This window comes from Triturus cristatus, chromosome 3_2, assembly GCF_964204655.1.
Source record: "Triturus cristatus chromosome 3_2, aTriCri1.1, whole genome shotgun sequence".
NCBI lineage: Eukaryota > Metazoa > Chordata > Amphibia > Caudata > Salamandridae > Triturus > Triturus cristatus.
In genome coordinates this window covers 345048389-345061338 of record NC_140584.1, presented here as the reverse complement: position 1 = coordinate 345061338, position 12950 = coordinate 345048389, and the positions used below count along the sequence as shown (strand labels likewise).

At 45.0% G+C, this 12950-nt stretch overlaps 1 protein-coding gene across 4 annotated transcripts in view; it reads left to right on the top strand.

Annotated features, from left to right (window-relative positions):
* NIPAL3 (NIPA like domain containing 3) overlaps window positions 1–12950 on the top strand; it is a 226708-nt gene that overhangs the window by 35082 nt on the left and 178676 nt on the right. For all 4 annotated transcript variants that reach the window (XM_085647835.1, XM_085647837.1, XM_085647836.1 and 1 more), the window contains exon 2: window positions 4794–5247. In XM_085647835.1, the coding sequence (XP_085503961.1) occupies window positions 5155–5247 (93 nt within the window). In that variant the 5' untranslated portion in view covers window positions 4794–5154. The remainder of the gene's footprint in view (window positions 1–4793; window positions 5248–12950) is intronic.

Genomic DNA, 12950 nt, shown 5'->3' with positions numbered 1-12950 from the left:
CTACTGCAACGCCCTTTATCTTGGGATGAGCAACAAACTTGTTCATCGGCTGCAAGTGGTCCAGAACGCGGCAGCAAGGTTTGTCGTTAATGCCCCTAGACGCTCCATCTTCATTGCCTCCCGGTGCATGCCAGAATAAAATTTAAAACCCTGATTACCATCCACCGGGCTCTTCATGAAGCAGGGGCCGAGGGCATTAGGTCTCTGCTGTCATACTACACCCCAGGTAGGGCCCTGCGATCCGCCAGTCAGAAGTTGCTAACAGTCCCACGTGTTGCGAAAGGTTTCGGTGGCAGAGCCTTCTTTGCTCTTGCCCCCAGACTTTGGAATGAGCTTCCCCTTGATCTCAGGAATCAGGAATCTCTTACTCTGTTTCGCAGAGGCCTTAAAACTTTGCTTTTCTCTGAAGCTTACCCTCAATGCTTCTTCCTCTCCTTATCTTGGATCTGGCTGATTGCTTTCCATCAGTTGCGCCTTGACGCCTTCGGGCAAAGTAGCGCATTATAAATTCCATATCAATCGGGAGCAGAGGAGATGCAGAGACGGATGAACGCATATCCTTATATGCGGACGACATCTTGATGTACGTTACAAACCCAGAGAGGATGCTCCCCTCAATTATGGATAGCTGCGAGACTTATGGTTTTCATGCTGGGTACAAAATTAATTGGAAGAAATCGTACATATATCCAGTAGGTAAGAGTAAAGACCAGGCCACAGTCACCTTCAGTTGACCCGGGAGGGTTTCAAGTATTTAGGGATTTATGTTGCCACCAATGCAGCAAGGGCGTTGGAACGCAATCTCTATAGGGTGCTCAGGGAGTTTCGAGCGAATGTCGAAAGGTGGGGGTCTCTGCCGCTAACGTTGTTGGGCAGGGCAGCACTGTATAAAATGATAGTGCTCCCCAAATTTCTTTACGTATTGCAGAATACCTACCAGTTCATACCAGTCGAAGCGTTCAATAAAATTGATGATCAGTTGCGCAGATTTAACTGGGATGGGAAGCCGCCTAGGATAGCATTGGCGACACTGCAACGTAACCAACACAGCGACGGTATCTCGCTGCCTGACCTTTGGGCGTATTACTGGGCGGCCCACCTAGTCGTTGTGAACGAGTGGCAGCATGCAGAGAGAGATCACCCCACATATGTACTTGAACGCACACAGTTTGCCAAGTGCCCAAACACACATTACTTATATGGAGGGAAGGGGGCAGCTTGACTCCTGACTGCGTCATGGATTGTTATAACAGCCTGGAAACAGGCAGAACGACAAATGAAGAGGGATGGCCAGATCACTAGGGAAACCCCTCTTTGGGTCGGCACCAGGCTTCAGGAAATTACAAAACTCCGAGGCTTCCAACAATGGGACCTACTGGGCATTTCACAACTTAAAGATATCATACACCGTAAAGAACTGGTCACATTCTCACACCTACACGCTGAATATGACATGAGCAAGACTCAACACTACAAATACTTGCCGCTGACTCATGCCTGGCGAGCACAACACCTAGACACTAATGACATTCCGGAATATGCACCACTGGAGGGGCGACTACTAATGGGAGAAATTGCGGAGAAAGCGGTTTCATGGACCTATAGGACGATAATTAACAACAAGCCGGACGCTCTAAAGAAGTTGCGGGCGAAATGGGAAGCAGAGTTAGGTGAGATGGAAGACTTAGATTGGGAAATGGCACTGATGCACCCACGTGAGGTGGCTATTAAGTCCAGGCTCCGACTGATACAATTTAAATACCTGCACAGAGCTTATTATGATAGGGCGCAACTACATCGTATAGGGAGGGTTGAAACACCAGACTGTTTGAGATGTGGAGTGTCGCGGGGTAAATTATTTCACACGGTGTGGGACTGCCCACAGATTCAACAGTATTGGGCCAACATGCTGGGAAGGTTGGGTACGGTCCTGGGAGAGACTATACCACTCAGTCCGCAGTTCGTATTGCTGGGGATATCCACTGACATTGATCTCTCTAAACCAAAGTTAACCTTACCTCAGTTGGGATTGGTGGTTGCGAAACGTGACTTGGCCAAGGCATGGGGGGCTGTGGTGATCTCGTCTGGGGAAAAAAGTATGGATATGTATATGTTGGGGGAAAAGACGACCTATAAAGCACGGGGCTGCCCCAAAAAGTTCTGGAAAATATGGAAGCCATGGTTGACACACTATGGGTTGTCGCTCTCTGATTCACAGTGATCTCTTGCGATGGACTTGTGGGTTATGCAGCTGAAAGATGCTCCCAACAAATGTATAAGACTCTAGAACAGTTACTAGATTATCTGCCACTGTTCTTATATGATGCCGATGTCTCGCTGAAGGTGCCACTGTGTGCTGCTATTAAGCAATGTCTTTGTAATGTATTAAAGAAAATGTTAATAAATACATTTATTAAATTAAAAAAAAAAAGCAGCTCACGGCCCACACAGTTTTAGAAAACATACTCAATAGGCTGTGGTGGATCCAATCAAATATTGCAGCTGAGTAGGTTGAAAGCCTAGGACAGGACAGGACATGAACATGTGTAAGAGTTCTGCTTCATCTGTCCCCCATCTGGGGCACATGTCAGATGATCCTGGAAACATTCTATGAAGCCTATTTGGGGTCAAGTAGCTGTGGGGCAGTATATTAAATTGTAGTAATTTAAAACCTCACATTGTGTCACAGTGTTCGGATAAGCCATTATTTTTCTCTAGTCACTTTACTTGACATGCAGGGAATGACATCTGAGGAGCCTGCAGTGGCAAGGGTGTCAAAGACCTACGTGCATGTTTTATCCATAGGATGGCATCTTAAGGAAGGAACAATTGTTTTAGCAAGTTTTCTGCAGAAATTATACCGTGCTTCCCTTCTTGTAGGTCTCATGGAAACCAGTAATTATTCTCATTTATTCACCTTGCTGAGAAAGGTCCCGGCAAACCCTAGCTAATTTATCAGACAGAATCTTAAATTGGGCATTTGTGTCATCTGGCAAATCTAGCCGCTTAGATTGCCTCTGCTCCACTAAAAAAAAAGTCTCACATTTTGTATAGCATCTTTCACTATTTATTTGTTACTGAGTCTTGAAGACCTTATTCTCCCAGTGTAAAGTGTGAACATATCACCCCTTAAGGTTTCAAGGCGCTGGGGGCTGCCGGGTAGATTAAGGGCCTCATGTAGGTGGCATACACTTCACCGATTCTAAAATACCGAATCATACCAATTCGGTATTTAAGAATCGGTAAAGTGTATGTAGGTAAAAATTCGGTAAATGTTACCGAATCGGAGTGAGTCGGTAATTACCGAATCGGTATTTACCGATTCGGTAATGAGGCATACCTTCCCATTGATGGGAAGGTATGCCTCATTACCGAATCGGTAGCACATGCAAGGGTGGCAGGGTGTCACATTGACACCCTGTTGCATCCCTGATTCGGCCATGTGTGCACATGTGGCACACATACATGCCCTAAGGGCATGTATGTCTGCCACATTGCACACTTCTAAGTGCTATAAAATGCGTTTACACATCCATACTTTATTTACCACCAACTATTAGTTGGTGGTAAATACCGACTCCAAACAACACCCACACACTCCCCCTACATCTCATTTCTGTATTCGGAATTTACCGAATCGGTCAAATTACCGATTCGGTAATTTTACCGATTCGGTAAATTACCGAATACAGAAATGAGCCCCCTACATGTCGCAAGCCTAAATACCGGTCGGTAACGGTATAATTACCGAAAATCGGCCGTTACCGACCGGTATTTGGCTACCTACATGAGGCCCATAGTGAGCTATTGCCCAGAGTCACATGATGCTTAGCTGAGCTGGCCCCGGGGATCTTACTGTGATCCCCACGCTCTGAAGTCAGCCGCTCTGCCCGCTGCGCCACAGCTCTCCCTGCCTTGTATTGTTCCTTGCGTGCTCCCAGCATCAGCATTCGATCTTTTACAGTTTGATCCTTCTGAGGGTCTGTATGCTTAACAGGTGAGGTTCAAATTAAAATTGCTTCTCTCTCCTGCCAGTTGAATCATAAATATACCTACCGGTATTTCTAGGTCGATCCTGGGCAGCACCTGCTCTGCTGCCAGCATGCAGCATTGGAATGTGGCTTTAAAGCCCCGCCCACTCTCCTCCCATATTTTTAATTGGCTTATATCATTATCCTTTGTAAACGCTGGCTTCCGAGTCATTATTAGGCTTGTTACTCCCTCTTTGGTACCACCTTGTCTTCATTTGTAACCTTCCATGGCGACTGGCCCTTTTACTTCTGTTGCGACACGGTATGTCTTATTAAGTCTGCAAGCACTATTTTCTTTAATGAGTTTCTCCTACCGCAGGCACGACGTGCTTTCTTCGCCATACCCGCTTTCACTTTCAAGCAGCCACGGACAATCGTGGCCTCTTCTTTGATGTGAAATAGGTCTCGAAATTACAAAAGTTCGAGCTATTGCCATTGTAAATGACAATAGCTTAAACTCTTATAAAACCAAAGGCCTATTGCATTGCAAATGCTTGTTAATTATTACTTTTTTGTATCTGTTTAAGGACGATTCGGGCCCCTTTCAGTGTTACTTCGAGGATATAATTATATGTTTTGTTGAGAATTTGGGTCGGAAACATTAAAAGAAACCTTTGACAGTTAAACTGAAAATATTGCTATTCTGATGAAATGTATTAATTTGCGCAACGATTTATCGTTTTTATGCATGAATAATACCCACAATTGAAAACTACATGCAGTGCTTTCTATAATGCTGTTTCTTTGTATTTATTGTTTTAGGTGGTAAAGTCTCAAGACCAAAGGATAGCTCTAGCCATGATGCTCCTACCTATTGCCTGACTGGTTGAAAGGATAGCTCTAACCGTGATGCTCCTACCTGCTGCCTGATTGGTTGAAAGGATAGCTCTAGCCGTGATGCTCCTACCTGCTGCCTGATTGGTTGACTTGTGCGTTAAGGCAAGGAAGACACAGGACCTTCTGATTTACGGTCCTCAGCTCTTCCGTTATCTATGCGAGCATGGCATGCAAATGGTATGAACTCTCAAAAAGGACTTCTGGATGCTTCTAGGATCCTCCTGTCGCAGTGTGAGGAAATTGCGAACTAGCCCCTTGGACTTTAAGTGGATGCGTGAATGAAAAGATGGAAAGTGCAAACGGGCCAGATCTGCAACTCCAGCAGCTGTCTCTTACCACTCAGACACTTCCCTTGAGGGAATCGGCATTTTCCTACAAGGTATGAGCTTTTTGTGATCGGACAGTCATTTTCTAAATATAACACATTTTATTCTGCACCAGCAGCAAAGCAGGATGTCATCTGTTGTACGTTCTTAATCCAGGTGGAGTAACAACGTTTATACTAACCATTCCTGTTTTTCACATGACCCAAGTCAAGTCAAGAAAGCTTTATTCGACGATTGTCATAAAAGCATAAATATACCATACATTTACAAAATAATACATTTTAAGATATTTTAAGATGATTTAAAACAATAAATAAATAGAGATATTTACAGAATGATTGAGCAATTCACGGAGAGGAAAATTAATCAAGACAACATTTTGCTCCTAATCACCCATGCCCTGCCGAGAAACTTTGCAACAGATATATAAACAAATGAAGTTTCAGCAGATCGTAAGATACGAACTGCCACCTTGGTATTCCTGGTACCCAGGGTCCGGCACATTGGTTTAAGCCAGGTCTGTCGAGGGATTATATAAGAAGGGCATTGGAACAAAAAGTGATTAACAGATTCAATAGATGCAGTACAACCAGGACAATTGAGTGCATTTTCTGTGGACCATCTAGATGTAAACTCTCTTACTGGGAGACTGCCAACTCTGAACTGAAAATAAAGCTTTCTGTCCAAAGGACTGGTTATATCATCCCAAAAGGGTGCCAAGGAAATGGTGTCCTTAAAGTCCAAGAAGATGCCTGATAGTGAAAGCGGTGCTGTCGATCTGAAAACTCTGGATGCTACCATTTCCCAGTACAAGGCCTTCAGGACTTGTTTGGTGGGGAAACAAGCATTTTGAGGATCATCCCACAGGTTTTTTAGGCCCAGGTCCCGAAGCGACTCATAGATCCTACGGAGCCACTTGACCTTTCGGCAAATGTCCAGTTTGATAATGTCCATGAGGCCAAGAGCAAAAAGCCTGAGTTCGGGGGTGACCCATAAACGCCGCCAGTATAGAATAGGGCGGAAAGAGGCAATTAATGCTATCGGTCTCATACCAAGGTCATAGAATAGGGGACAAAGGGGAGTACTCTGAGGTAGACTAGTTAAATTTCGAAGGAAATTATTTTCAGAGGTAGATAACTTATGTACATTTTCAAAACCCCACAGTTCAACTCCATAAAGTGCAGCTCCAACCACTTTGGCATCATACACCCGAAGTGCAGGATCAATGGGTTTGGTCAGAGATTTGGCATGTTCTTTGCTTAGAGCACCAGAGAGTTGGGAGTGCTTAAGAGATGCCAAATTAACCTGCTTTTTCCAACTCAAATCATGCTGGATACAAATGCCCAGATAAGTAAAATCTTGGACCTGGTCCAGTAACAAACTATTCATAAATATCTTACATTTAAAAGATTTTGGTTGATTAAAAGACATGAATTTAGATTTTAAAACATTAATTTCAAGCCCACGGGCTAAACAGAACTCCTCGAACAATCCTAAGGACCTCTGTAGGCCACTCGGGGTTTTTGAAATTATAAGGCAATCGTCGGCAAACATTAAAATAGGAATTTTCGCACCTACCAGAGAAGGGGCATCCACTTTCGCATCTATTAATAGTTTTGCTACGTCATTGATATACAAGGAAAATAAGGTTGGTGCGAGGACGCAGCCCTGCCTGACCCCCTTTTGAATAGGGAACTGCCTGGTCACTTGTCCAACACCACCCCATCTAATCTGCGCAAAATTGTCTAGATGGAGTCTAGCAATTAGAGAAACTAGAACAGCTGGCATCCCCAGGTTGTCTAAGACAGCCCATAGGGTATTCCGAGGGACTAGATCAAAGGCTGCCCTAAGATCAATAAAAGCGGCATATAGGCTGCCTCCCCCCAGGTAAACCACCTTCCAATAGAGCATAGCAAAATGCAGCACCTGATCGATGGTGCTTATTCTTGCTCTAAAGCCGGCTTGTAGATGGGAAAGGATTGCATTGTCTAGGGCCCAATCCAACACTTTGTTCAGGATCAACCTGCCTAAGATCTTTTGTGTGGTATCAATCAGGCTGATAGGACGGTAGTTAGCAGGGAGAGACTTGTCCCCCTTCTTGAACACTGGAATAATTTCTGCTCCCTTCCAGGACGTCGGAATCGGAGCACCTCTAGCAATCAAATTGGCTAAAATTAAAATGTAGTTACCCCATGACTCACTTTTACAGAAGAAAATATCAACAGGAACTCCATCCATCCCAGGAGCCCTCCCAGGAACCAATGACTTGAGGGCAATAACAACATCACCCAGGGTAAAGGCATCTTCATTGTAAAAAGTATATTGATAATTTGAAGATGGGCACGTGTTTTCGTCAATGGCATATAAAGATTCAAAATGCTTAACCCAATCATCTTGTGACACCCAATTTTGTGGTTTATCAGGGTTACCTCCAGCCCCCCATTTAAAAACTGACCAGAATCGTCTAATGTCTTTATGGGCACCTGCTTCCCTGAGTTCCTGCCATCTTTGGAGGTCCCACGCTCTCTTGGCTTTAAAGATAGCTTGCTTATATGCATATCTAGCGGGACGAACTAAAGAGATGTCACCAGATTTCAATGCGGAGCCCAAATTAGCACGAGCTTCTCTACAATCGGTAGAATACCAACGTAGTGGGGAGTCGTCATTGGGTTTAGTTTTTTTAATGGGTCTTACAAAGATATCTTTAAGTTCTGAGAAGAAAGTTTCATGGATCGAAGTTCCCAGATTACAATGAGATGCCAAGGGGCACTGGTTAAGTACGGCCCCCATATCCTGAATGGCAAGCACTAATCTATTAAAAATATGAATAAGACATTCTTGACTTTGAGCAACCTTTGCCCACTTTACATGACGCATATCATTAGAAATAACTACGTCTTGATGGAGCTGAAGAGAAAAATTACTATGGGCAATGGGAGTCACCCAAAACGAGGTAGTTAGAGAGAGAGGGTTGTGATCACTCTCCAATCTGGCTATTACTTCCATGCCCTTCAGGGATTCCCATAGATCTAAGGATAATAGGATGTAATCTATCCTGCTTGTACGGGAACCACTCTTAAAGGTGATTGATCCAGATTTATCCTGTTCAGTCCTGCCATTAGTTGCACGAAGCCCCTTGCTAAAACAAAGGGCGTTGATCTGGATTGCCAGTTCAGACCAACGAGTGACAGGTTCAAGATCTAAGCATGGGACACCCCATAAGCCATCCTCAGCCTCCATGATACTCCAATCAATACCAGAAAGGGGTTCAAAGGTTACATTAAAATCACCACCTATGATTACATAGGAGTGGTGGGAGTGGAGAAGCAAGAGTTCCTCCAAACGAGCAATAATATCAGATTTCTTGCCCCCAGTACTTCTAGCATAGACATTGTAGATATCCAGCGATTTACCATTACTAAGCTTAAGCTTAAGTAGCTGGATATCTGGGTGAGAGGTGGGGAGCTCCTTAACAATAATACCTAGATCCTGTCTAATCCAGGTGGTTAGACCACCTGAGGGACGCCCCTTTTTGCCCTTTACGGCCAAAACGTTAAAATTCAAAAAACCCGGTACAAACTGAGCCTCCAGTAGCCAGGTCTCTTGGAATAAACAAATGTCATAAGAATTAATAAATCGTACCCAGTTAGGATCATTCAACTTAGATTTCAGTCCTGCGATATTCCAGGACAGGAGTGTACCATGCTCAGGGAGGGTTACACTGTCTTCTTGGATAAATTCCGGAATATCATTCAGTGGAGTGATCCCTATCGGGTCTACAGAGAAACATTGCTTATCCGTACTACCCAAGTTACCAATGTTAGGGACTTTATTAGTCTCTGGGATGCTGTTCAGTGAAGTAATCCTGACAGGATCTATAGAAGCATATTGTTTATCCACACTAGCCAGAGTACCGATGTTAAGGACTTTGTTAGGCAAAAAAAAAAAACAGGTGAAACCACTAGCCTAACTTCTTTACAAAGTCAATCATTTAAATCTAGGCAGGACTCTCCCAAGGACTGAGGCCAAACACCACCTGAGCTGGAAGATTGAATAGGGGAAGACTTGATTTGGATTGTAGAATAGTCAGGAGGACAACTTCTGAACTCCAGATTGATAAGATTATCTGCTATGGTGGGATCATAAAAAGTGACCTCTATAAGGTCCATCATATTACCATTCTGAGAAATCCTTCTAACTCCCTCTATGTCAGCTCTGATTACAGAGCAGCAACCCCTTACATGCCTGAGCCAATGTATGACCTTGTTAGTCAGAGATTCACTGGTTTCAAAATGGGACCCAGAGGACAATCTTGGGACATTTACCATAAGGACCTTTCGTGGATGAAAAATACGACTGTATGGCCCACGTGTTTGGGTTTGTCGGTAAGGATTACCTCTAGGAGTGATTCCAGTTCTCTCATTAATAAGGGAGGGTCTTCCAGCACGTGATAATACCTGAGGCATACCAGGAGAGGCTCTGGTAGGATGTCTAACCAAGGGTGGGGTGCGAGCAACGGCAAAGTTATCCCTTGGTTGTGCTAGGAGACGAGACTGAATATTCACGGGGTGAGCAACATGGGGCAGAATCTTAGCATTAACGTTAGATGTTACTGGTGGCCCTTCAGGCATCTCTACAGGGGCCTTTACCAAACCCCTCTCCGAGTTAACAGAGTTTAGTTTAGAATGAATATCAGTAACCATCTTAGATTCACCCATCTTCATAACAGTAGTTGATAGTATATCAATCTTAAATTGCATAGTCTCAATCAAGGAGTGCAAGTTTTTCACTAGAACCAACAAAGATTTTATATCATGTTTGCAGGATTCAGTCCCTATAAATCCCTCGGGTAGGTTAATGGTAGAGCTATCTTGAGATAGAAGAGGACCTATATTTGTATCCAAACGTGCAGGAGAAAGCAGAGCTGGACAACTAGCATCAATATCAACATCGCTCAGAATGGAAAACCTGTTGCTACATGCAATACCCGGGGGACCGTTGAAATCAGAAGGGGATTTACCAGAGTGAACTTGGCTCGCAACCGTTATTACTGTGGGGGTGATAGGGACCAAAGCTTCGCCCCTTACCCCATTTGTTTGTTCCTCCCCACCCTTTTTCGAGAGGAACATATCCGGAACTGTAACAACACCTTTGGTAGACACACTTCTACCACCAATAGCCGGCAAAGGGGTGGCATTAAGTATTTCCCCGCATTCATCGACTATAACCTCAATGCGGTCCATTACACAGTTACTGGCTGCATGTTGGCGAGCTTTCTTAGATCTAGACTTCCTTATCTTAGAATTCACAGGCAGGGAACGTGAAGAGTCAGATTCTCCCTCGGGAGTTTTCCTTTTACCCATGTCTGGAAGAAATGATGACAGGTATACGGACCTTGGCGAATCGGGAACACGTTGTCAAGGACCGGGCCGACCCGACCCAGTTCGTCCCCGGACGGCCACAGACGGCCCGCCCTCTGCCCGGGCTCAGCCCGGCGCCGCCCGCGCGCGTCCCGCGACGCGGAGGGAGCCTCGCTCTAAGTAGCGCCTCCGGGCGCGATGTCCGGCGGATGTGGGCGTGGCGGGGAGGGATGCTGGGTCCTGTAGTTTCTCTCCCGACTGCAGCCTCGAGTGGTAGGAGGCGGCGGGGAGAGCTGGCGACCAGGAAATTATGCGGGCTGCTGACGTGAGCCCAGGTAGGAGCAACGCTGAGACTCTGAGATGACATGACCCAATTATTGCCAGACCTGTCTCCCGCTCTCTTTTCTTGAATTCATAAATCTGTCTTTCCCCTGTCAGCAACCTTTCCGTCTTCTCATGCTTCTATTTAGGTCTCGCCTAGCAGCGCAGCGCATGTGCAACTCGCCTTTGCGAGACCTATTGTCTGTTTCCCTGCCGAAGGGGGACAGGAGATGTGCACTCCGTACGCATGCACATCTCCTGTCCCCGCTGGGCTGGTGAACTTTCACTTTCGCGCAGGACGCTTTTACGGTCAGGAGATGTACGCGTTCATATATCCTACCCCGCGTAGGGCTGGTGCGCTTTCACTTTCGCACAGCACGCTTTTACGGACAGGAGATGTGCGCTCTGTACGTGTGCACATCTCCTCTCCCGTAGGGCTGGCGCACTTTCACATTCGCACCGGACGCTTTCAGGCTTGTTTAACCATCCAGAAGACAAGAAGAGTCGGAGAAAGGCAGCCGGTGGGGAGGGGGGTGTCACACACCCCACTGGCGTGGCCACCCCAGCAGCCACCCTCATTGTCTTCCCTCCAAGCAGCTTTTCAGGAGCTGCTATCCCTCTTCTGACTGGCCAAGAATTTACAATTCTTAGCCATGTAGGGATGTGAAGCCAGCGTTACTCAGCAGGATATTGCCATTGTTTGTTACCATTCTATTTACCATTGGCAAAAAGAAAAGAATAGGAAAATACTTGTTGCAGTTAAAATAAAAACATAAAAATCCAGCAGAGCGTTGATGTATGCTCTCACATGCATCATGATGCGGCTAAGGTAAATGCATTTTAAAAAAGGGGTCATAAAGGCGCGTTTAAAGAAGGAAGACAATAGCAAATTGTAGCCGCTTGGCCTGTCTAAAAAGTAGAAAATGAAATAAAATATAAACAAGAGGGGCAAGTTGTAAAAGAGAGCGAATGTGATGGGGAGAGCAAGTAAAAATTGTCACGGAACAACAGCGATCATTGAGGGAGGGAGGGAGAGACTAATAAAAATAAATATATACATGAAGAGGACGAGGTGGGCTAGGGGAAGCAACAGACTAGTTTGGGGATAGGAAGAACAATACAGAGTGCAGGTATGTGAAATCGGGGGTGTGGAATTTAATAAAATATCTATTTGTCCATGAGGGAGGTTTCTTAATAAATCTACTTATCCTGTAACAAAATCAACTTGTCTCTATTGTGCCATGTAATGCGGTGACAAATTATGGCAGCAATCTCATTATATAAGAGCTCTGAAATAGCCTCTCTGCTGATGCGAGGGCTCCTTCCATTGTAGGGTTTGAGTACTAACCATTCCCTTACGTTACCACGTTTCTGCAGATCTACATACTGGGGCTGAAGGTAATAAGCAAAAGTTCCAGTGTTGGAATACTCTATTGAGACTGTGTAAACCTTCTAACTTGCATGCTTTCACCAACTCCTCTCTAATCTTTTCCCATACTGTGAAAGGTTGGAAATTTACTCCTGACAATGGCAAAAATAAGACTTCTTCCAAGGTTGGGGAAAAAGTGGTTGGAGGGAAAGTGAACTTGCAAACACTCAGACTTTCGCATGAGCAAATCTACACCTGCACATTATTTTTTAACACATTTTATTCATCAAATGACACATATATCGCAGGGCTCTGTAACCCAGAGACATCTGCACAATAAGCATAAAGCATCATGACTTTGACTTTGACTTTTCAATAATGAGACCAAGGAGAAATAAAGGGCAATACAGATGAAATAAACCATATGAAAACCCCCATCCAACAACCACCATCCCCCCCCCATCGCACTAACAGCATCCCAGAAACAACCTAGCTGTGAATTGTGCACCACAACCACTCGCTACAGTTAACGTAAATACAAGAAACTACAGCTTGCACCAGGGTAAAATTAAACTGGGTGGAGGGGCCCTGTTGCAGAGACCGTCTCCAGCAGCAAGCCCGATAGTCTGCCCACCGCTTCCAAACTTTAAAATGCTTCTGTGGGCACCCTCTTGCAGTAAAAAAAGGGAGTTCCAAGCCCATACAG